This window comes from Osmerus eperlanus, chromosome 15, assembly GCF_963692335.1.
Source record: "Osmerus eperlanus chromosome 15, fOsmEpe2.1, whole genome shotgun sequence".
NCBI lineage: Eukaryota > Metazoa > Chordata > Actinopteri > Osmeriformes > Osmeridae > Osmerus > Osmerus eperlanus.
Genome location: NC_085032.1, coordinates 8,029,128 through 8,054,414, shown reverse-complemented (window position 1 = coordinate 8,054,414; position 25,287 = coordinate 8,029,128). Strand labels below are relative to the sequence as shown.

The window sequence follows — 25,287 nt, the reverse complement described above, 5'->3', positions numbered from 1 at the left end:
GACCATCGCCGCCTTTCACCTAGTCTGGTCCTAAGTGCCTCCCACAGTGAGTAGGGCGGCTTATCACATGACCCGGTCTGCCATGCGTGACCCCTGGTCTGTCCTAATCTCCTGTCGACTGTCAGTCCGCATAGACTTGCCTACCACTCGCTAGGACATCCTGGGAACTCCCGGCTTGACATCAGACACAGAGGAGAAGGGTGGACGGAGGGAAGGAGCGAAGGGATGGGGGGGGATGGACAGCCAAATCCTCCAGTGCTAGTGTCTGGCTGTCACCTGTTCACTGACTTTACAGCATACAACCCAACGACATAACTAGAGGGAAGTAACTCAGCAGAAGTGAGCGCTTCCGGGGTCTTGGAGCTGGTAAAACATGGAGAGGGAGGGGCTTACAGCCGTCTGCAGCGCCACAGACGGAACCAGGCTACTGGGGCCAGCTGGGCCAGGAAGAACAGGGACGGGTGTGTGTGCGTGCGTGTGTGTTTGAGAGAGAAAGCCCCCAGAATAAAAGTTTTTACCCCACCAGACCACCATACCCACCCAGACATGCTCTCATCCCCCCCCCCCCAAAAAAAATAAATAAATAAATAACCTGACCTAGATATGAATCTGCCAGATGTCCTTGTTCTCTGTTGTCCATCCCCACCCCAACCCACAGCCCATCTATCTGCCACCCCCCTACCCCCCTCTCTCTCCACTTTCCTTCTCGTCCTTCTCTCTTGGTTCTCTTAAGAGGCTACGCTGGCAGTGCTAGTCTATAATTGCAACTCAGGCCCATCAGGACTATAACAGGGTAGTCTTTGAGTCTTCCTACTGAATTCTAAGAAATGGGCATGCTCTTAGAAGTGTGTGAGTTTGTGTGTATCTGTCTGTCTGCTTAATGAGTATTTAATGACCGTTCTGTGCCAGAAGGCCATAGTCCAGTGTTCCTTCATCAAGTCCCTTGTTTTTACCAACTGACCAGGCCTACTCCTCCACTGGCACATTTCAAAGGCCAGAGTCGAGCGATAGAAAAGGGAAGCAGTTCCTCTCTCTGCCCTATAGCTGACACCTACACTGGCTCCTGGTTTGGAGACAGGATGGTTTCAGTCACGTCAAGGGACTTTTCTAGATTGTATCAGACAAGGGACAATGAGGAGACCCTCGAGTAAGTCGCCCGTGTGTATGTGAGTGGGTGACCGTCAGATGCAGAAATTCACATATGAAATCCCCTTTCTCTGCTCTCCACTGACTCCTGCCGGTTGAATCTTGTAACTGCAGCAGGTCCGGCCCCGGCTACTGTATAAAAGGTGCAGGTTCACGCCAAAGGTAAAGGGAAGGTGCACTCTGCCAAGGTGCACCCCACCCATCACCACCAGCGCACTACAGAAAGTCTTTCTCCAGTCAGGTGACACCAGCCAAAACGAAAAAAAGCACCTTTTTTTTTCTTCTCGTTCACAGTCCCCATAAATTCCCCATAGAGTTAGATTAATTTGCTATGTTTAGCGCCTGTGCGCTGTTTCTGCTAATCCCAGCGGCAGAGGAAGCATAGTCATCTGATCCAGATAGCTGTCCGTAGCAGCGACTCCGCTGGGGGCAGCTCTAGAATAGGACTCATAGATGGAGCTACTGTTATGATAGCAGGTTTTTCCTTGCTTGTTTGGACTGTTGTCTAACCTGTCTACTGAGATCAAGTGTGTCTAGACACACAGACAACACACACTGTCCACTGTCGGTGGTCTAATTATGCCTCTGGCTACTTGGGAAACACACACACACACACACACACACACACTGGAGCCCACCCATGGAGCTGTGGAAGTCTCAGATCTCCAGTTTTAAAAGAAAACTGTGTTTAAAGGCTCAACCACTATCATTAGCTCTGGTCGTCCTTGACCTGGAGGCTGTCAGTCAGGGGGTGCTGGCCCCCTCATCTGAGGTCTCCTCAGGGTCAGGGCACGTCTGGAGATCCCAGCGGGGCCGCTGGGTCGAGCCTGAGGGGTTAGGTGGGTTTGGGATGGGGCTAGGGCTGGGACTAGGGGATGGGATTAAGGCTAGGACTAAGACTGGGGCTACCTGACCTTACTTCAGATCAGCTTTAGTTCACGGTACAGACCAGTCGCTCAGCCCTGGGCCGGAAGAGAACTTAGCACATGGACCAGACTCTGAATGAAGCTTGGCCGTCTAGACCTACATCCCTGGAATATGAAACACTTTCATATTCAGATCTTTCACTTGCAACCAACTTTCCCACTCCATAGTACAGCCCAGTCACGTTCAGTGCCTCCGAGGAGATATCTAACAAGTGTGTCTGTCTGTGTGTGTGTGTGTGTGTGTGTGTGTGTGTGTGTGTGTGTGTCCAGCGCGGCGGGGGGAGAGATCTTTAACCAGTGTGTGGCTGAGAAGGATGAGGCCTTCACTGAGGAGGAGGTGCAGAAGCTGATGAGACAGATCCTGGAGGGAGTGTGTTTCCTGCACAGGAACAACGTGGTCCACCTGGACCTGAAGGTAACATGCACACACACACACACATCCACACCTACATACTGTATACACACACGCACTTACAAGCACGCACTACCTACTGTACACACACACATTCAACCCTTCCTGCACTGCACACACACATACAGGATACACACAGACATTTCCAGCACACACACATATTGTACACACACACACACACAAGACTATAAAAGACGCTCCCATTCTACCTAGCTCAACCACATCTGATTTATTATTTCCTCAGCCCCAGAATATCCTGCTGACCAGCGATGCTCCCGTGGGGGACATCAAGATCGTTGACTTTGGTCTGTCCAGGATGGTCAGCAACCACCAGGAGCTCAGAGAGATCATGGGCACCCCAGAGTATGTCGGTGAGTAACACAGCCTCCATAACACCTGGGGCCTGAGGGAAAGCTGTTTCCTGTGGATACGGTGGCCATCAGGGTCGTCCTCCCCTTTTTGAACGGCGACATCATTTCCTGTTCTGTGTGTTCTCGTCCGCAGCTCCGGAAATCCTGAACTACGAGCCGATCAGCACGGCGACAGACATGTGGTGAGTCACGCGTCACGCTCAAACCCCAAGGCGAGATACTAACCCTGCTACGTTGCCCTCTAATCTCCCCTCCTGCCACATCGAGGGAACAAAGATTGCATACTTGAGTCCTACCTCATCATGAGACACATCATCTGACCTGTGGACTCTCTCCCTCCCTCCCTCCCCCCCCCCCGCCCACCCTCCCTCCCCCCCCCCCCCCCGCCCCCCCCCTCCCATCCCCCCCCCCCCCCCCCCCCCCCCCTCCCTCCCTCCTCCAGGAGTATTGGCGTGCTGGCGTATGTGATGCTGACTGGCATCTCTCCCTTCCTGGGGGAGGATAAGCAGGAAACCTTCCTCAACATCTCCCAGATCAACGTCGACTACACAGATGTGGAGCTCCAGCACCTGGGCCAGGCAGCGCTCCACTTCATGCAGGCCCTGCTGGTCAAGAAGCCACAGTGAGTAGGACACACACACACACGCTCACACACACACGCTCACACACTCACATACACACACACCACAGAGCAGGACAGAAAAACACTGTTATTAATTAAGGATGAAGTCTGACCTGCATGTGTTTGCCATATGTGTGTGTGTGTGTGTGTAGGGACCGCGCCACAGCAGAACAGTGTCTGCAGCACGCCTGGCTGCAGTCCAAAGACCCGCCCTCCCAGACACAGGAGGAAGAGGAGGAGGTGAAGGTGACGGTCCCAGAGCAGGCCAGCAGTCCTGAGTGCCCCAGCCCAGCCAGCTCCAGTCCCTCCAGGGAGGAGGAGGAGGAGGAGGAAGAGGAAGAGGATGAAGGGCCGGTGACGGAGGAGCTGATCGTTATGGCGGCGTACGCTCTGGGCCAGTGTCGCCAGACGGATACGGAGAGCATGACCCCCGACCAGAAGGCCATCTCCAAGCGCTTCAAGTTCGAAGAGCCCTTCAGCGCCCTGCAGGAAATCCCCGGGGACTTCATCTATTGAGGCTCCGCCCCTTCCTGTCGATCCCACACTTGACCCCCACACAGACACACACACACACACCCTCCACGCCCGACTGCGTGTTCCAGCGTCGACAGCTGATTTATCCTCCACGCGGCCTGACAGTTGAACATCGGTGTGTAAGCTCTCTGAATGCCATGAAAATGCTTCCTCAGTCCCTGCCCTCCTTTGAGAAACCTCAGATCCAACATGGCTGGATTGGCTGCAGCTGAATAAAGGAGCACTGGCTTTATCCTATCATGTTAGATCTGTCATTATCAAAAGGAGGGGAGGGAAGGAAGTGAGGGTGATTTTGTAAGCGTATTCAAACAGCCCCTTCACACCTGTGTTCATACTGGCTGGCTGCATGTGGAGTCCATGGCTTCCTTCTAAGTAGTGGGCTAGTGTGGACATTGGGTCATGGCCTAGAGGAAGGGACCATGCGTCCACCAATCACAATCCAACCCCTGGCTCCTTGTATTCCCTGTGCCCTTGTGTATGTCTCAGATGAGGAGGAAAATGTAAACAACATGATGGGGGGGGGGACCGAAACGTCAAGGGAAACCTGTGTTGATTTATCTCCGATCCAGTTCTCTCCAGGGGCTAAGTGTCTGAGTTAGTGGGTTGGTGTGGGGACCGTCTGTAAAAAAAATCTACTACTCGCATCGTAAACTGAACTCGTAAGCCAAACCGTTTCTCCTCGCTCTCTCTCTCTCTCTCTCTCTCTCTCTCTCTCTCTCTCTCTCTCTCTCTCTCTCTCTCTCTCTCTCTCTCTCTCTCTCTCTCTCTCTCTCTCTCTCTCTCTCTCTCTCTCTCTCTCTCTCTCTCTCTCTCTCTCTCTCTCTCTCTCTCACACACACACACACACAAACACTCTCATTTTTGTATAATCTCTCATGTCTGTGCTGCTTTACTTTCACGGGGAGCATGTATTCAATTGCTCCTAACTACGCCTTGTCATGTGTTAACTCTTCTGTCTGTTTGATATTTTCTTTGGTGCCATTCTTGGTGAATTTGAGATGAGTGCAGGCCATAAATGGAATTGCATATTTTTTATTATTATTTGGTTTTCATTCATGATTTTTGTCTCGTGTCATCTGCCATCCGTTTATTAAGATGTTTCATTTATGTGTATTGTTAAAGACATCTTTAAGGGGATAGGGGTGAGCTAATTATATGTAAATTAAACCAATTTATGTTGTTTTAAGAGTATGTAAAAAAAAAAGAACTATAATACTGTTTTAAAAGCCATTGCACATGTCAGACCCAGAAGAGAAGTGACTTCTCATGGGTTTAATCTCTTCAGCAATAAACTACAGATCCTCTCCACTTGTATATGCTAAGAAGCACTTGTGTTGGCGTACCCAACTTACTCCAGAGTTCTGACTGTAAATGGGTCCATGTTCCATCAAACGAGCAGCTTGTTTTGATGGGAACAAATGAAATATGTACATGAATGTCCTGATACTGTAAATAAAGATTTGTCTCTAAGCCTAAAGCTTGGCTTGAACTGTGTTGAATTGTTTTCATGCATGTCAATGATTAAATTAAGGTATAAGTTGGACCTCAGTTAAAGGTGTCATAAAGATGAGTACATGGTCATTTTTCCAAATGGTCACTAGATGTCACCATTTGCTCACAATCTTATGAAGCAGTTTTTTGTCTGTGAAGTATTCAGCATAAGTTACTGGGAAATATAATTTTACAAAAGTTTCTGTGGGTGATGATCACCTAGGCTATGGAGGCGGTGGCTTTCACCGCCCAGAATAGCATCGTTAGGTCTCCACAGCAAACAGCGGTGGCTTTATGGAGGTGACTGCCCTGTAGAGGGCAGTCTATGACGGATATTCCAAGCTTGTGATGTTTGATCAGTATGAGACACCCTTCCCTACGTATCAAAGGTTAGTCTAGCAAAAATATAGACATGAAAAATAAACTGTCAGACTCCCCCGGACTGACAGTTGGAAAGAGTTGAGAGTCCACAGTTTCTTAGAAACCCGCTTTTTTAAGTCATTCTCTGGCAATGGTGTTTGTGGGGATGGGGGGGGGGATAAAGGGGGGGATGGGGGGGCATAATATACAAAACAGAGCATCAGGCTTGGAATGATCTCTTATCAGTTACACATGTCCGGAGGCAGAGAAAACGCATGCTGTCTTGCTGACGTCCTCTTGGTCTGACTTTGGCCGCAGTCAAAGAGGAAAAAACAGGCTTGAGTTGAGCAGGTCCCCGGGCATTAGCATAGGAAGAATGGCGTGTTAGCTCAACGGAACCCATGCCGCATATAAAGAGGGGTAACACAAGAGAAGGCTGTCTGACTGATGTCTACCGTGATGTTTTTCGGCTGACTGCTTACATCTCTACACCGACACTGCTGTGCACCATATGTTGAACAACGCCTCAAATGACTAGAATGAGACATTCTAGAATTCTACAATGTGATACAATGTCTCAAGCTACTCGCCAGTCTGGAACCTTGACAGTAAATTCACTCCATCCAGTCTTCACTACAGTGGAAATGTTTACATTTTCTAGAACTGTTATCAAATCAACAAATGAGTTGACCATTGTACACATTCAACCATTCTAAGTCATGCTATTGCCATGACATCTAGGTGCATTGTTGTGGGCATTTGCATTGAATTCCAGCTCCACTCCCCTGTGGTCCCTGCTACTCCTGAGAAAGAGATGGATGATGACAGGAGAGGGGGTTAGAAATGTGAATGCGTGCATGTATGTGTTTTCTACCTTTTAACTCCCCATGCCGTGGACTGACACTGGAGCTTACACAATATGTCGACTGTGGGAGGTTCGAGTGGAAAACACACACACACACAGCGGGCGCTCAGTCTGTCGCCTTTGATAGAAGTGGGGGTTTCATTGCCAGCACAATGGGAGGCTAATTACAGCCTTCTGTAGAAGGAGTCTGTAGTCAAACGCACTGACAAGAGGGCTTGGAGGCTGGGAGGCTAGAAGCACTCCACACTGGGTAATACACCCCCACCCCTCACAATGATAGAAACATATGGAAAGATACTGCGGTCAGCACAGATCGCCTACATCTTAGGAATCAGTGCAGAAGCCTGGGGAAAGGAAATTGAATGGGATTTTCTGACTGCGGCAATGCACAGTGGCTCTTGTGTACTGGCCTGCTTTGCTTGTATGTGCATTACTGTCCAACGTGGAGTGTGGTGGTTCAGATGTGTTCTATGGGGGATGCTGAGTAAGACAGCTGTGATGGAAGAGATTGGTCCAGTAAGAGAGGATATCGAACAGATCTGACTGTACTGTTGAAAAGTTCAAATCAAATCCCTGTGCTGTTGAGCATCTCTCTGTGTGTGTGTTCACTAACAACATTAGGTTTCTACACAGATCTATTGCATGGATTTCTGTTTGGTCATTAGCTGGATTCCCATTGGTTATTTCCCCCTGGCCCCTGGTCTCTGGCTGACCTGCTTGTATCAATAGACCCATTCCCAATATTCTCAACCAAGAGAAGTGTAGAGAGTGTGTGTGTGTGTGTGTGTTTGTGTGTGTGTTTGTGTGTGTGTGTGTGTGTGTGTGTGTGTGTGTGTGTGTGTGTGTGTGTGTGTGTGTGCACAGAAGCTTGAGCACCAGCATCCGTAAGGGCCTGGTCACTCCACTGCCCCACTGAGATGTTTAAATGCAGAGTTCTTGCTATTCCTGGGTTCCTTATTAGGCCCCCCATCTTCCTTTGCTCTGCAAAGAAACGCAAATTGTACCGGATCTGGCCTGATGTGTGGAGCATGCCGTGGCGAGTGGCCTCATGAGAGAGGAGCTTTATTTAACCAAACCACAGAACACAGGCCCAGATCCAGACCCAGCAGTGCTGTGTTGTGGAGTCTGACAGGAGAGGTGACATCAATAATGCAGGAGTCATGACTGAGACTCGCGTTAGCAGGGCGGCCTAACTCAAGACAGTTGAGGCTGTCTCTCTCTCTCTTCCTCTCCCTCTCTCTTGCGCGCTATCTTGATTCTTCTCCACTCTCTGTCCTTCTATCATGCTCTGCCCCTCTCTCTCTTTCCCTCTCTTGTTTATCTCCTTCCCTCTCTCTCTCTTCCTCTCTTTGATGATAGCTTTACCGACCTTGCTAATTGAGTTTGAGTGAACATGCTACAATACTTCCCCACTCCATGACATACTTGCTCTGTGACCAATATATTTCAGCTGCTATTCAGAACATTTAAGGGAAAGTTAATTGACTTTTAGGGGGATCAAATATCCAATTACAACAGTGAACAGTAGGCAGAAAATGGTGACTATACAATTGAGAGCTCTGTCCAAAGCTAGGTTGAAGCCATACATCTCATATTGCAAACACAGAAGAGGGAACGAGAGATAGGCAGAGAGAAAGAGAGGAGTGAGAGATGCCACATTAATGGTTTCATAATTCACAGGGGAAGCTATTATGTGCCATTAAGGGAGCAGCATTCAGAGAGGACACTTCCAATAAGTAACAATTACCTCAGGGCAGTAATGAGACAGGGCGATGCCTAGCTGCAGACCATTTCAGAACGGGGCACTCCCACACAGACAGGCCTGTCTCTGCGCTCATTTAGATTGATTGGGTTTTGATTTATGAGTCATCATGTTCCGATTTGTCGTAGCATATGTCAGGCCCGACAGGATGGTTGTCTTCTCAGTTGATTGCCACGGGGTTTACTGGGAAACATTGATCGTTCACTGGTGGGCTGAAAAGCGATTGAGCAACCGCGAAGTGCCTTGAAAGCATAATGCTTTTAAGCACATACAAACCTGTTACATTTCAGAATTCATAGAACTTTCTTCTGAACATGACGTTCGTACAACAGCGAAATTATATTTTGCTTCATGTATGTTTTGGTTTCTATGCAACATAAAAATAATAGGGTGAACTGCACCCGGTGCTGTCACCTCAAAGATGAAGCAAACCCTGATAATTCGTTCCAAGATAAAACATCACTATCATCACCAAGGCACACCAATTAAACAGGTCTAAAATAAATAAATAAACGCTCCCTTAATGCAGGTGCGAGAGAACACATGAGCATTTAATGTCTTATTTTCAACAGCTGTAGGCTATAAAATCATTATTGGCTTCATGATGTTTGTCCTTCTAATCTTCAAATTCCCAGTGGCAGAAAACAATGTTTGGTAATGGTTTTCCCCGAGGGCACCTTCTCCAAATGTACCTACTGTATCCGGAGACCGGACTAGCTTTGTCACTGAAAAGGGGCGTGGAATAACCTCGTAGACTACAGTATTCTACAGTAGTCCTTACCTAGGCTAATTCATGCTGTCCAGACGCAGTTTCATTTAGAAATAATAGTGCAGGCCTACTTTTCATCTCCACGTTGACATTTCTTATAGCAAGCCATCGACCTCAAAGACCTCAACCGGGCTCGCAGTGAAACGTTCTCACCTCGCTTTCTATCCCGCATTGACAGCGGGGTTACGCATAGACTCGTCGTGCGCTTTGTGTCTGCGCTGACAACTGTGCTAAGGGAACCACCGTTTCTTCATACCAATCGTTTAGTGTAATGTTATGAAATCAACATAGCGAGAAGGAAGGACTTTCACCTCTTTCTTTTTTTTGTAAGCGGAGGTGTGCTTTTTTGGGGCGGAGAAATGAAGAATCAACTCCCTTCAATAGTCCTGACATGTTGGGTGTTTTTAGAGGTGAGCAGCTCTGCATGTGTCACTATTGTCCCCTGGACTAGAGGCCGATTATCCACAATAAGCAATAACGCTATTTTTAAATGCTATTAAGAGGGAAACTGAAACGGCACTTTAGATACGTTTAGATATTGCATGGTTATCGTTATATATTGCGTTAGACGTAATTTAGGGTGTCATGCACGACATGTATTTGCTCATAAATAAAGCCGTTTGTCCTTTTCAGATGACATACAGCTGGCTAGCTACTGTGATGCAATTATCCTTTGTCTTTTAGTCCAGACTGTCCAATGTGATAGCCGTTACTGTAGTTTGCTGTTTGCTGCTTGTCAGCAAGGGGATGTCGAAATTACTTTCACCCTTTGATTTTATTGCGCTGTCTGTAGCTGAATTTGTGAGACCACAACTTTAACAGTGCTCGTTTTTAACATAAGTCAGTAATAGGCTTATACTCTATTTCAAAAGTCAGGGTTGGATTGGTGCAGTGTTTTACTTTTTTGCTCCCTTTGTAGTGTCTTGTGAAACCTTTTTATTAATACATCTTATTGATAAAGCTTAAGAAAGAATACCGTTTAATAATAGATTGAGCAGCAGTCAAATAACATAGGCCTACGCACCCTTCTTTCATGCTTATGAAACACTAAGTGTTTCATACAATAGCAGTAGGTCATTGCCGTGTGGGCTGTTTGCTAGATTGCAGAGCAATCTTTCGAATTTCGTGGCAGTGAGTCAATAATTGCCAGTTTCAATATGTTTGGCTTCGACGCACAATCTCCTGATGTGTCCACAGAGGCCAATCATTGTTGTCAGCTCGGACTTTTGTGATTGATGTCTGTTTTGATTTACATTAATACCCCTACCCCTTAATTGAGTTATGCACTATGTCTAGAAGTGTACTCTTTGTGTTCCCCCCTACAGACACAGACCCCTCGAGGCTAATTTAAACCTTTTAAGTTATCAAGCCGTTCAGTGGCCTCTCTCTCTCTCTTTCCCTCTCTTTCTCTCTCTCTCCCACACACAAACACACACACATACACAAAACCCCAAAGCCCTACTCTCTCCACCACCTCCTAGCCAGCTCTACGAAGATGAAATATCAGTTCCCAGCGTAATATATACGATTCATAACAACATGTGGGAGCTCCACTGCTTCTGCTGTGTTGTAGAGGACAGTGCTGAGGCTGAGCCCAGCCTCAGTCAGATGGGTCTTGGCAGGAGGGGAACCAGCAAGAGAGGGAGGTGGGGGGGGGGGCTGTGTAGATGGGGTCTTAATACTTCTGCTGTGGCTAGGAGGTCACGTAGGCACACATACACCCCCCCCCCCACCCCCCGCACAGGAGGATACATCTCTACCAAGCAGACAATGAACAGCTGAATTGGAATCTGTAACAACTGGATGTATTCCTTTCTGCTTGGGCTGCTATTGCTTTCTGGAAGGGATTGAGCTCATTAAAACAGGAAGTGAATTGTCCTGGGGAAGCGTAATTGAACTCACTTCATGGTTACCTTGGATTCACAATCCTAACTGCTAATAGCAATGGCTTACTAGTACTGTGTTGGCACTCGTATTTTCGCTAGATTTAAAATTACAAGAGCAACATATTACACAAACGCCAAGGGTTAATACCTTGTTAGCAAGGTATTAACCATCTTCCCCTTTACCTATTCCATCTCTCTCCCTCTCTCTCTCTCTCTCTCTCTCTCTCTCTCTCTCTCTCTCTCTCTCTTTTTGACTTGTGGCATACATTGATTGCGCATGTACAGCAGTTTTGTAGGTTAATGGCTGCAAAATGTAATGTAGAACCACAATAAATGGTGATAAGGTAGTGTAACCTTTCTTTTTGTGCTGGTTGCCGTAACAACAAAGAGTGACCCGGGCATGTGGCATGACCTTTATAGGCCACCGTCCGCCCACGCCAGTCAGACAAACTGAGTGCTCTGATCATTCACCCGTGTAATGAAGCCTTGGTCTCCTGGCGACATACATCCAGGCTGTCTTGACTGCGGTGTAATTACATAGTAAATGCCATTTAGACATGCTGTAAACTAACGTAGGATCAACCATCTTATCAGGCCTGTTTTGCTCTAATATCCAATCCAGGCTCTGAAATTGAAAAATAAACACTTTCTCTGAGCGGCTGGTATATGGGGACGTGATTGGATGAAGCATGACTGATTTTCGATCTGAATATAGTTTTTAACTTGCATAGTGACTCCCAGTGTGAAGTGTGTGAGAGGCTATAACCAGAGGAGTGAGTCAGTGCTGCTGGCAGACTGCTGGTCTCAGATCTCCACTCTGTGCCAGGCACCCCTGGACACACATCTTGGAAGGTTATGCTAGAACAAAGCAGAACCCAGGTAACAGAAAGAAGCGAGGGAGAACATTCTCCTCTGTCCTAGAAGCCCCCTCCCGCCCCAAACCTTTGTTAAAAGCACTTGCATTTATTCTTCCTTCTTGCCTCTCGTCCTCTTCTTCATTTCTAGCACTCTCTCGTACGTTCTCTCCCCGCTGTTCAACTCGAAAACCCCAGCCTCCTGGGCTGTTCTGCTCTTTGCTCGTCTAAAGTGGGTCTTCCACCAGCTGTGTGTGTGTGTGTGGGGGGGGGGGGAGTAGAGGTAGAGATGCCCCCCAGGCTTAGCACAGCGATGTGGGGGGGCCCGAGTGCAGACCGCTCTGGAGGGAGAGAGATATAGAGAGGGGGGCGGAAGGGGAGGAGGAGAGACAGAGAGTCTTTTGAGGGATTAGGAGTGACCCACCCCAGAGCCTGGGCCTGGGCCCCCTGTTCTGGTGGGGCTCCGGGTAGCCGTCGTGAAAACGATCCTTGTGGGGTTCCTTGCGCTCGCTAATGGAACGGACATCCCTGCGCTCGGAGGATATCGATCTGCTTGGGTACGGAGCCAGGCAGGGAGCAGAGTAGGAGGGTTTGATGGAAAACAGGACTGGGGATGTGTTTGCCAGTTTACCAGTTTTCCTCGTGGTACCACTGAGAAGGTATACTGCTGCTCCAGAAGACACTTTCCAAAATGAAGTATTTTTTCGGTTTGACCTCAGACCTAACAGCTGTAATGGTAGCCATACAATTATTCACCATATATCAGAGCCTGCTCATACTCAAAGTGGTGAATAACGATCGGGCTGCAGTAATCTGACATCGGAGTAATGATGAACGCTCAACTTTGATTCACGCAGCCGTTTCGACTCAGCAGTTTAATCTCACGACTAATCCCATCACAGGGCTGTAGGCGTGGGTTCCAGCAGTCACGTCGGACCGGGTGTGACAGCCAGGGAAGGGTGTGCAACGTGGAGGTGACACTCAGGTGTCCTGCCTGGGCGTGACCTGAAGAGCCAGGAGGGAATTCCAGTGACTCATAGTTGAAATCCGATTACATTTGCCCATGCACAATATGACTCAGGACAAACAAGTGTAATTTGACGCGCAGAGGGAGTTTGAATGTCCTAGAACGATGACAGTTGTCTCCCCCCGGAACCCTTCAGGTAGAAGTGCGTCAGGATTGTGGAGGAGGCCATAATTCGATGGCAACGTAACGATCACCATCGTCCCTGTGGACGACACCAGATTCACAGACCCTGCGTTTTTCGGCACCAAGACCCAATTAGAGACAGGATCATTAAAGCATGCCCAGAAGCCTCTTATCATTATTATTATTATCTTATTATTAATAAACACAAGGTAAGGTAGAGGACACCTCCCTGTCAGGGCCTGCAGTGTGTTTATATCTGGGCCCAGTGGACGTAACAGATGAGGCAGCGCTCGGAGAATCTACATCAGTGTAGGACTGGGAACCATCTAGACCTTTGAGCGAGTCTCCTGTCTCCTGGCACAAGGCGAGATGGCCGTGGAGTTCCCATGGTACTGTGGCACCCATCTCCCTGCCAGCTCCGCTCTGCCAGGCCGTCTGGTGGGGAGTTTCTTCTCCTCCACCCCGCAGGCTCCAACTCACCGATAAACACGTTGACAAATAGCCTGTTGTTTGGCTGGCATGGATGCTGTCATCCTCCCCCAACCTCAACTTTGCCAGCCTTCCCTAAGCTTGGCCCTCGCCAGCACCCCGCTGGGCCTCCTCTACCCAACCCCCAGAAACCCCCTCCACCTACCCCTGAACCTCTCTCTAATTACCGTGCCATGCACACACACACACACCTAACACAAACACACACACACAGTCATCCTATGCTACTTGTCCACACGGTGTAGAGCCCGGCATTCTCTGAAGAGGTCAGCCTCATTTTGCTCAGAGCCTCTTTGTACTGCTGCTAGTGTCGTGGCAGAACATGCCCCCCCCCTGTGTTTACAGAGTAGGTGGCGTGACTCAAACAGTTCCTCCTGACAGGAAGTATTAATTACACCTCCCCCTCAACCTTACTCCTCCCAGCCTCTCTCTCGCTCACGCCTCTGTTGGTATTGAGAGGAGGAAATGGTGGAGAAGGCGGGGAGGGATGAGGTGTGTTCGTTGGGTATACTAGCCTACAGAGAGACAGCCACAGCACTATCTGCCAGTCAAGGAGAGTTAGGGTGAGGATAGGACAGGACAGTACGGCTCGGCACACTAACCTTGCCAAGATCACATCCTCTAAATCACACTCCCCTTCTGTAACAGAACTATTTAAATCACACACAAGCTTATAGTCAATGTCATTACAGCAGGCCTTCAAATCTGAAGGAGGGATTCATAGTTTTTTTTTCAAATAGCCAGAATCTGTAATAGTCTGCAATTATCTGTGGGGAACGGTTGCATAGGGAGACATTCTGTCACTGAATAGTACATTGAAACAGCGCATAGGTAGCCCGCTGAAACGTATTGTCTTTGTTGAAAAAGCATTTATCTTTGGAAATCTCTCAAATCTCTGTGTGTCTAGTGTCAAGGACAAGCATGGGCTGCTGCCTTGTCAAATCGCATGACGCACTGGAGGCAACGCTTGGCCTTGTGTACGGCGTTAGTTAAGGACAGCCCTGTTTGTTTCTGTCTTGTTTTCTCACTCCTTTTCTCTTTCTAACTCCCGTTTCCCTCACCCCTTCATTGATTCCAGACTTTTCCCTCTTCCACGACCTTTCTTTGTCTCCCATCCTCTTTCACTCATTCTCAAACTCATTTTCCTCAGAACATATCACACTAGAGCCTAGCCACTCCTACGCAGCAAGGCAGATCCATAACCAGATGAGACATCTTTACCTTCTAGACGTGTTCTAGAACTTAGCTCCAGGGTTGGTAGGGGGGGGGGGAGTGTTCAATCGCCTGGGATGAGGTGTTCTAGAGCCTGTGAGAGAGTGTTCTAGAGCCCTAGCTCCCGGGCTGTAGCAGAGAGTGTTCGAAAAGAGCCTAGCTCCGGGAGATTCATTTCATTGATTATGAAATGACAGAGCCTGTAATCACAGACGATTGGAGCGTTGTGCAACAGGGTTGCAGACAACCCCATGCTGCTTGGAAATAAGGATGTGTGTGTGTGTTGTTACACTCCTTATCACATAACCTTTCAAATTGTCATCCAATTAGACTGTGAAAACAGCCTTCCAAAAAGGGAAGCTTGGAGCATATCTTTCCTTCCAATAAACAGAACGTATTGTCAGCTTGGAGAGGAAAAACAAGTGTGCTGTGTCCATCTCCACCGGCGTCGATCAAAACGAGGGCTTTGAAGTTGACTGCACAGTACTTAACAATCACGTCCATACCTGACATCCAATTTGAAATAAGCCCCAATTTACAGTACAGCCCAGCTGTCACAAGCAATCAGCCAGTCAAGTCTGAAACCTGCCTTCCTCTCTTCACTTCAACTCTCTCCTCTCTTCACTCCTTTTCTCTCCTCTCTTCAGTGAGTAGTAGAGGACGGTTGCTTGTTTGAGGCTCATTAGCTAGGCTGGGTTAACAGGATGTTGTGAAGGCCCCCGGAGAAGTCGCCCGTTCTGCCGAGTTCTGCTTCTTCACCTCAAGGGAAAGTGGTACAATGTACCCGGTTGACTTCAGTTGATGTCAAGTTTGTACTGTCTGTGGGCATGTGGGACTGTGAGTGTGTCTGCGCGTGAGAGAGGGAGGGAGGGGGGGGGAGAAAACAACTCACTCCCAATCGTTAATCTCTTTGACTCTATTTGTTTCAGTTTGTGGATGCCAAGAAGTACTGCTGGTATTTCGAGGGAGGATACCCAATCTACTTCATGTGAGTACTGCCTGTACAACCACCAAAGTTCAATCGCACGCATGCACACAAAAATGAAAGAAAGTCTGGCCTTTTCTTTGTGTGGCAAAAAATATACATGGACCATTAGTGCAGAATCAATGATGCTGTGGAGCTGCGAGAAGTCCTGACTACAACTACACAACACAGAATTCAGTCACACAACATGCAGCATGCACAACTGCTAGAGGCAATGTTATTCTCCTCTCCTGCTGTCGATCAGAAAGAAAGAAATGCGGCAAGCAGGAACCAATTATAGATAGCGCTGTGTGTGGAGCTTTTCTCTGGGAGTCCATGATGCTGGATAGAGAGGATTTGCATGGGGCTCTTTCCCGTTGACTCCGCGCCACAATCCTAGTTGAGTCCAGGTTCTTTGGCAAATCAGGACGGAGGGGTGTGGTCAGGAGCTGTGTGTGGTTGGTGAGATGAGGGGTGAAGGGGTAGGGGACTTGTGGGGTCGTGATAGGTCTGGGCTTAGGGATGCAGCCCGCAGCCCTGCCCTCAGATTATCAGGAACCGTTCGGTCAGGACTCAAGGGATGCTGACTTACTCCAAACTGAACGGGTCAGCCCCTGTCAAGGCCCAGCCTGAACACCTGCCCCCGCCGGCAGGCGTGAGGCGCACAAACAGGAATCTGACTCGTTCCATTTAAACAGCAAGGGGGCTTCACATGGGAACAAGGACCCAGGAAGAATATGAAAAGAGTTATCGTCTGTGAAGAACCGGCGTGATTACCTCTCTGGCTGTGGAAACGCTCTTAAGTATGTTTTGTAATTTAAGGACGCTTGTTTGTGAAGCCGTTAGTGCGGTGACCCAAGGTCCTCCCAAAGAATTTCAGAATAGATCTACAGTTTTTCATGTTTTGAGGCAGTGTGTCAGACTGTTTGATGTCATTCAGTCTATCGAATACATAATACATTGTTCAGCCCTATGGGAATTTATAAATAGATTATTTGTAGTATATAGCACTGCATAGTGCTTCTGAGAATAATGAAACAATCAAGAGTTGACTAAATTAGCACTGAAGTTCAATTCTTCACTGTGGTGCTTTGTATCTCTTACACAGTCTGGCAACGTGTTTACAGCTGCTGCATGACCTCAGCAGAAATGTTTTTTAAGGCAATCCTCTTCTTTAGCTCTTAATGATGTCTAATTAGTGATGTTATCTTGCCTCTGAGGTTTAAGAGTGCTTTGAAGGCCTGCTGGATTAGTTTGAAACTAATTCTGTGCTTATACTTCTCATTTCATGCTGGAGAGCTGTTGTGAGTTCTTGAGAGCTTACCAACAGCGACACAGGAAGCTGACCAAACTGAGCAATTGAGAAATTTTGATTTGTTTTCTCAGGGATAATTAGGCTGATATGAATTCAGAGCAGAAAGCTAACTTTTCACAGGGTGCCGTGTAAGCAATGAATGCCTGGGTTTTTAGGCTGATAAAAATCAATAGGATCTGCTGCAATTTAGCCAAACAAGCAGTATGTCAGGCTGATAAGGCCTGCAATGCCTTCATCACAAACTGCCTCATATTGGACCTGCTGTTCAAAATAAAGGGAATATGGATTATGTCAATACCTTTTTTAATGAAAGACAGCAATTACAGCTTCTCTGCTTAAATGTTAATATTAGTTTCCAATTATACACTCTCCTGTTTTCATCACAAACACACATTTTCAATGATTGACTTTGATAACATGCCTGTGTGTGTGTGTGTGTGTGTGTGTATAGGGTTTGTGAGTTTCTAATTTCTCTCAGTAGACCATTTAATATAGCACACCGTACATTATAAAGTCTGCAGTCCATTATGGAGTCTGCCAACAAATAAATACCCATCAATGAATAGGCCTGTGCAATAAGAAGAGTGGCTGCAGGATTCTGTTGTTGACTATTTGCTTGACATGAGAAAGTGTAGTGGCTTTTCTGCCAAAAAGGTTGCTTTCTGAAGAAGTCAGACAAGTTCAAATGCAGTGCTCTCTGGGACGGTGCTAAGTTCACCTGAGGTACTTTCCCAGTCAGCTATAGCTTCCAAGGATAGTCCTTGTGGTAGTTAACGTTAGGTTAACCAACTAGTTTAGTATTAAGTCCAGTTACATACAGTTCTTGGCCCACAACAAAAGCTACACCAACTCATCCATTACAGGAATGGAACAAAGCTAACAAATGTCAAGAAATGGCTACCCTGATTTATCAAACTAATTTAGGAATCCAAAAAAGTACGTACATATATATGTTTAAGTTCCGTCTAATTCTTATTATTGGTCTGGGGTGGTTCTCACATATGAATACACTGCCATGTCCCTGAAACACCTCTGTTAAATGTTATATCAGTTATTCTACTGGATCTCCACTGTTTACTCATCCATATCCCTCTGACTCCATTAGGCATTCCTACACCCCGCCACTAACATTCACTCAGCTAGAGGCATGTGGATTAAATGCATTGACACTGGAGTTTTGACCACCCACACTGTCAGTAGCACAAAGAGATGGGGAAGTCAGGGAGGTGGCCTGGGGGAGGTTAGTGATGTCGGGCTCTCTGACGAAGGCGAAGAGAGATTAGTTTTGCTAGAGTGGGTCTTATTTGAGTTTGGCTCTAAAACTAGGAGACTGGGCGGCAGAGGTTCTCTCAAGTGCTCATTTCCTCTCTTCTCCTCACCTTTTTTCTCATCTTCTCTCTTCTCCTCCTCTCTCCTCCTCTCTCCTCCTCTCCCATTAGATGTGTCCTTTACCTGCTGGTTTCAAGCCAGCCCTCCATTTCAGTCCCTGTTACCATGTCAGCAGTCTATCTTTCCTATTATAATCTCATTGGTGCTCTCATAGAGGGAAAGTGAGCTTGTTAATATCTTGTTCCATGGTCCATCGATGGTATGTGTCGCAATGAGCTGGAAAACATTGTCCTCATCTTGATCCCTGAATTCTAAGAGCCAGTTAAATAGTGTTAGCTAATTTGCTGCATGCATTTTCTCTGATAAGCATTTTCTCCTAAACCAGTCTCTATATCACTATGTTTAGTGATACACTGGGCTTGTGTCAGCTGAGCGAAGTGCACAATGCAAAACACAACTGCACACTCATGAATACTTTGTCGGCCTGCGGCGTGCATTCAATTCAGTCTGCAGGTCTTGCTTCCCCCAGTTAATTTGACAACTCCTATTTGAACCTTTGCGAAATCCAAACCAACCGAACCAGCCGCGATGCACGTTTCCCTAGCAACGTTATCTCATATCCCAGTTAGACGTGATAGGGTTAGACGCCACTAGAAGAGGTCAACATCTCTGAATTTAGCCGGGGCTTTGATGCAGCTGCATGTCGTGTCGTCACGCTCCTTCAGGCACCAGGGAAGAGGTTGTCGAGGATGTACAACTGGCGTTAATCTGCGTCGAGTGAGCAAGCGTTTGCTCCGTTTGTTAAGGATTGTGTCGTGCGACTGGATACAAATGAGAAAGTGTTTATTAAAGATGAGCTGGGACTGGGGCTGCTGCACTGTCCCACAGCAAAGACCGAGAATACATTACAAGCACCCCCCGGCTCACACACACACATAACCACCCTCCCCGCACACGTTCACACAAACCTGTCTTCGGTTAGGATAATAAGTGGAGAACACTAGATGAATCCTCCATACACAAACGCACAGCACTGACTTTCAAAATGGACATTTAATTCCCATAACATTGACATTGACACAAAATAGAAAAAGCGAGCATTTGTTGCTCGTTTTATTTTCGTTGTGGTTAATATGATACAGTTGGACGATTGTGCATTGAGGACTCTTAAGGGCTCTTATCAAAGAGAAGACATGAAGGTCAGTATTAAATGGGTGTATGTCTGTAAGAGTAAGAGGACAGAAGAGTTTGAAGAAATATTGAGGAATAAAGAGATTCATCCTTGAGCATTTGGATCGGTGAGGGAATGAAAGGGTTATACTAAAAAGTATATTGATAGCACACTGCCAGGTACCCAGTCCTCATACTGAACTCTGCAACACCAGCACTGAGTGTAAACCTATAGAGGCTTCAGTAGGCTATGCAGCACTGAACAACTCCCATCGTCATATCTCTGTAAGTGCGTGTTTGTACATGGGTTATACTTCTACAGGGGAGTACGCCTAACCATGGTCTGTTTTTCAGATGTCGTTCCTACGAGGACTGCTGTGGCACTCGTTGCTGCGTGAGGGCCCTGTCCATCCAGAGGCTGTGGTACTTCTGGTGAGTAGTCCTGCTTCACACCTGGCACTGTGGACCACTAACGGGCCCTTCCGGGTGCCTCTGGGGTGGAGAAACACCTGTTAAGGTCTCTCTTTCATCCATATGGCTATTGCGGAAGTGTCAATTAACCATGAAATTGGTCTCTCACCAATCATTAATCTGTGTTAACCGCATAACTAGCCATGACAAGCTCTTGAGCGATGAGAGGCCAGGAACACTTAAGGTCCCAGTGTTGTTTTTGTTCTCTCTCTGTATCCATGACGTGGGCTGCTGTGGGTAATACCTTTCCTTTACCATGGAAACGTGTGTTTTTTCACCCCACCGAGCGACGGTGAAGGAGGTGTTTTGATGAGCGGCCTGCATGTGTCCGTGTCAGGGCTGTGTGCTTTGTTGTTTCGCCCCTTTTCTTTCAGCTGTTTCTCAGCCCCAGCTGTGAGGACAATGATGACACATCTTGATGTCCTTGTCGCTCCACTTACACACACACACACACACACACACACACACACACACACACACACACACACACACACACACACACACACACACACACACACACACACACCTTACCTCCGGGCCATGTGGAGCCTGGAAGATAGAGATGTAGATGCATTTATTTAGTGGTACCGGATGCTGTTTATTCCTTTATGCATTGTGCCAAACTGTCTCTGCCCCCGGCCCATCTCTGCCCCCCCGCCCAGGCTGCTGTTGATGATGGGGGTGCTGTTTTGCTGTGGGGCGGGCTTCTTCATCCGGAGACGCATGTACCCCTCCCCCCTCAGCGAGGACCCCGCCTTCAATGTCTCCTTCACCAGGCAGCCGGTCACCACGCCAGGTGGGCTATCACCATGCCAACTACCCTGTTTTACCTCAGCATGCTACCATACCAAACACGACACTGTTTTACCTCAGCATGCTACCATACCAAACACAACCCTGCCTAACCTCAGCAAGCTACCCTACCTCACACCCTACCACACACCTTACCACACCATTCTACCTAACACTACATTCACACACACCTTACCAAACACTACTAAGCTCTATGGCTGAGAAACCCCCACAACAGTGAGCACATAATATAAATATCTCTATAACCTCTCTCTGCGGTGACAGTCGCCCTGTACTCCACAGGGCTGCAGATCGACAGAGGAGATAATAGACCAGGCACAGTGTACAGAGGAACACACCTCTATTTCATAAACTGTAATTACACCAGGCTCATGCCAGGTGCATCCGATAATTAAAACGATGTCTGATGAGTTCAAACGCTGTATAATCACCAGGCATTCCAAAACACAGAATGCTCTGTTCCCAATCAGATATTACAAGCCCGCATAAATTAGTGTGCCTTTCTGCGTAATTGCATTGTTGGTGGTTGTGTTTTCCTGTGTGCGTACGTGCACATATGTAAGTCAGGGCTTACGCCCCCATAGGACCCGCGTGGCTGTGCCCCTGACATGAGTGTGTAGTTTATGAGGCTGCTGATGTTGATTCCCTCTCTCGTTCGATCTCTCTCTGGCTCTCTCTTTCTGTCCCCCCCCATCTTTCTCTGCCTGTCATTCTCCCTCTTCTCTCTCTCTCTCGCTCTCTCTTTCTCCCTCGCTCTCTCTTTCAATCTCTCTTTCTCTCTCTCTCTCTGGAGGTCTGCCACGAGTCAGCGTGAGTCTGCTCCCTGCTGAATAAGCAGACCAGAGGAACAGATCTGATGCCAGCAGATCTCCTCTGCTCTTCTTCTCATTACTCTCCTCCTCTATTCTCCTCTCCTCCTCTTTCCTCCACTCTTTCCTCTTCTCTCCCCTTTTTAAAGAAGCTGGTCAGACTTGACTGTATTACCCAGAGGAATGTCCAGTCCAACATATCTTGTAGTTTGTCTATTTTACCATCATCTCTCCTTCCTTTCTCAGCCGTTCGGTCATAGAGATAAAAGTGGGGAATAGAGTTAAAGAGATAGATTAGACTCGGAAGGTGCTTTGTCACAAAGATTGAGTGATTCAACTGAGGCATTCTGTCTTTACTGCTCGGTTTGAAGGGAGCCTGGCACAGGATGTCATCCTTTAGTCTTGCAGAGTGATGAAGGGGAGATGAGAGAGGGGAGGAAGGAAGGACAGGAGAGGAGAGGTGAAATGAGGTAGAGGAGAGGAGAGGGGAGGTGGAGTGCAGAGGGGAGAAGAGGAGGAGGTGGAGTGCAGAGGGGAGATGAAGGGAGGAGAGATGAAGGGTGGAGAGATGAAGGGAGGAGAGGCAGTGCCACGATGCAGCTCTATATTATCCACCCCAGGAGTTTCCTGTGTAAGAGAAAAGGCAAAAGAATGCTTCTGTTACTATGTTTATCAACCCCCTTCTCCACCAACCAAACCTTTATGAAATCTTCAATTTTCTTCTTCATGTTTATTCTATATATGCTGGATCTGGAGAGGGAACCAGTTAAAGTTGGGAAAAGGGGTTTAAAAAGGGTTGAAATCTTCTATATATTAACTTAAAATGTTATGGGACTCCATCGTCTCTTGTTGTCATGAACCCTTTGTCTCTTTTAAAAACCGTTCCCTTCAACATTCTCTGAACTGCCAAACAGAAAAGAGCTGAAAGTAGGGCAGCCAATCACGGTGTACAGAGCATCTTTATCGGACATGGGCAGAAAGAAAGTGGACCTTTCATTACATCAGTCAGCCATGCGGAAAATGGACTTCTCCAATAATAATACATGGATGTTTAATTCAGTTCATGGGTTTGTTGTCTGTTGAGTTCTTACTACTTTGTCTCCCTTTGTATGTCTCTCTCTCTCTCTGTGTCTGCTCTCTCTCTCGGTCTCTACTCTCTGTACTCTCTCTCTGTCTCTCTCTACTATCTCTCTTTCTCTCTCTCTCTACTCTCTATCTATCTCTCTTTCCCTCTCTCGCTCTCTGTCTCTCTATCTCTCTACTCTCTCTCTGTCTCTCTCTCTCTACTCTCTCTCTCTCTTTAGATTGGGTTTTCTCTCCGTCTTATTATCTTTTTTCTGTCTGAATCAAACGTTTGTTTATGAGTACCCTTCAGTATGATGCACCTTTATATTTGTTCAGTTAATAAGATGTTTTATTTCCTGTTTCACTTACTGTATTTTGTCTCCTCCTTCTCTGTTCTCTAGTTTCCCAGCAACCGAGCATGCTGGGCTACGACCCCCCCCTGACACCCGCCTTCCCCATCCCACCCGGCCCCGCCCACATGATGACGTCATATCCCCCGCCCCCCACCTACTGCAACCACCCACCCCCACCCTACGAACAGGTGTTCAACAGTGCCGACAAGAGGTAACCGTAGAAACAACGACAAAGATGGCAGCGTGGCAGAGAGACGGCGGCGGTGGCGGCGTTGTCCACAGCGTGATCTCCACCATCCCTGGATCTGCTTCCTGGTGATGTCATCAGTAAAGGTGGTGTGTGATTGGTTAGAGCTGTCTGTCCGTGTGACTTCTAAGGACCTCCATGAGGTCAGAAAACTCCAAGCCCCCAGGCTGCAGCTGGGGACACGCCGCTACCTGTGGACCTGTAACCATGGAGACTGGACTGGACCAGACTATTCTGGGCTTCCCAGGTCTTTCCTAAGGTGTAGATAGACTGTAGACAGGTTAAATCAACTTTAACCTGTCTACAGGTTAATTGAAACAAAAGGTTTTATGAAAACGTTTTGGATTTTTCATCTCTCATCTATCCCTTGCTCTCCAGGTCAGTGTCCTGATGTACAGTCCCTGGTTCAGTCAGTTCTGCTTCAGATAACCATCGCTGACAATAGCATGTAGAAAGAGGGGCACCGCCCCTCAACACCTCTCAAGTCCTGGCATAGCTCAACTCATGCACTCCCACAGCACAGCTGTAAATCAGACATGGCCCAAAACTGTATTTCTTGGTGTTGGTATTTGTCATTATTTATATGTATGGTTATTATTGGCTAAATGGGAGTCCATGTCGCTCACACGCTCCACTCCTCACTGGGTTCTACTGTACTCTACTGTACACTACTGTACTCTACTCCCAGCGAAAGGTGATGACTATCAACAAGAACCCTCCAGCTATTTTTCTTTGAGATAACAAAGGTGGAGGTTTTGAAAAAAGTTGTTTACACATACACACACTCCCAGTTTGAATGACAACGACTGACAAAGGTGATGTTTTTGAGAGCAGATGGAGAACGCCTGCTCTCTCATGGAGTACTCAGACTTAACTAGAGTACCTCCTGTAGATGCTGAGCTGCAGTCAGACCACAGCACAGCAATATCTATATGATACTGGTGGTAGCTGCCAAACATTAGCCATGTTCTGTACATAGCCGACTTTAGTTATAATAAGGGGATAAGGGAATCATCTTCAAATGAAAAACTTAACAATTTCAGGGTTCACTGTCCATATTCTGCAAGCCACCAGCCAGACAGGTTGTTTTTGTAGTGATGTTAGAGCATTTAAAATAAGTCAGATTTCATTCTATGACGCCAATGTTCTAGTTTTTGGATTCATAACAATCGGACGATAATATGAGCAGTTTTGTTTGATCATCTTAACTATGCAACTGAGAGATGGTTACAGACACTTATAGTTACATATATGCTTTAATCTTTGTTGTCTCCATTGTGTTTATAAAAAAAAAAAGTCCTACAGTACGTCCCTGAGAAATGTGATTAAAGCTCTCTTTTGATAAAGGTTTTGTGTTTATTTCTTTATTGCTTGACAGACAGATGAACATTCTGAAGTTTCCTCCACGTCGCTCCTCACCTTAAGTACATCTGCACGTCTACCTGAAGATGTTCTGTATGTAGGTCACTAGGAGGGAAAGATGTCCTTGTTATTTGTTATAACAGGAATATCTGCTCGAGTCTCACATCTCTTTTCCACACTATTCGATTTGTTTGGTAAAAAAAATATAAATAAATGGTGAACTTTCAGTGTAGCTGTGATTCTCGTCTGTCTACTCATGAGTCACAGGGTGCTATTCAAGGTTGCTGCTAGCTTTTAACAAACAGACCCAAGCAGCACTAATGGAGAGAGAGCTAGGTAGAAGTTGGTGTAATGACAGCTGGCATAATATAAAATGAGATCAGGCTCTATATAGAAGTCTAATTGGCCGCAACAACTCACTGACTGTCTCCTACTCAACAGAACTTTTATGAAAGGAAATAAACTTGTTCCAGCTTTAAGGTTTAATATATCAGTAGCATACAAGGGTTTGTTGCAGTTTATCAAATGTTTACAAATTGT

General features: G+C 47.0%; 2 protein-coding genes across 2 annotated transcripts in view; both read left to right on the top strand.

The window, feature by feature from the left end:
* Positions 1–5,267, top strand: part of stk17a (serine/threonine kinase 17a) — a 19,350-nt gene extending 14,083 nt beyond the window's left edge. The window contains 6 exon segments of the mRNA XM_062480038.1: positions 1,112–1,114; positions 2,343–2,487; positions 2,729–2,855; positions 2,989–3,037; positions 3,298–3,477; positions 3,630–5,267. Coding sequence (XP_062336022.1) covers positions 1,112–1,114; positions 2,343–2,487; positions 2,729–2,855; positions 2,989–3,037; positions 3,298–3,477; positions 3,630–3,993 — 868 coding nt within the window. The 3' untranslated portion in view covers positions 3,994–5,267.
* A 3,986-nt stretch (positions 5,268–9,253) lies between these two features.
* On the top strand, positions 9,254–24,725 carry vopp1b (VOPP1 WW domain binding protein b). Its single transcript, XM_062480304.1, has 5 exons — positions 9,254–9,668; positions 15,779–15,837; positions 19,982–20,059; positions 20,761–20,894; positions 23,187–24,725. Exons 1-5 carry the CDS (start codon positions 9,618–9,620, stop codon positions 23,351–23,353), a joined length of 489 nt encoding a protein of 162 aa, XP_062336288.1. The 5' UTR covers positions 9,254–9,617; the 3' UTR covers positions 23,354–24,725.
* Positions 24,726–25,287: the final 562 nt, after the last annotated feature.

Excerpts from the sequence above, each read along its gene's own strand:
- vopp1b (XM_062480304.1), top strand. The coding sequence starts at position 9,618 with ATGAAGAATCAACTCCCTTCAATAGTCCTGACATGTTGGGTGTTTTTA. Across the intron at positions 9,669-15,778 it reads CATGTTGGGTGTTTTTAGAG|TTTGTGGATGCCAAGAAGTA; the intron begins GTGAGCAGCTCT and ends TATTTGTTTCAG. Across the intron at positions 20,060-20,760 it reads CAGAGGCTGTGGTACTTCTG|GCTGCTGTTGATGATGGGGG; the intron begins GTGAGTAGTCCT and ends CCCCCCGCCCAG.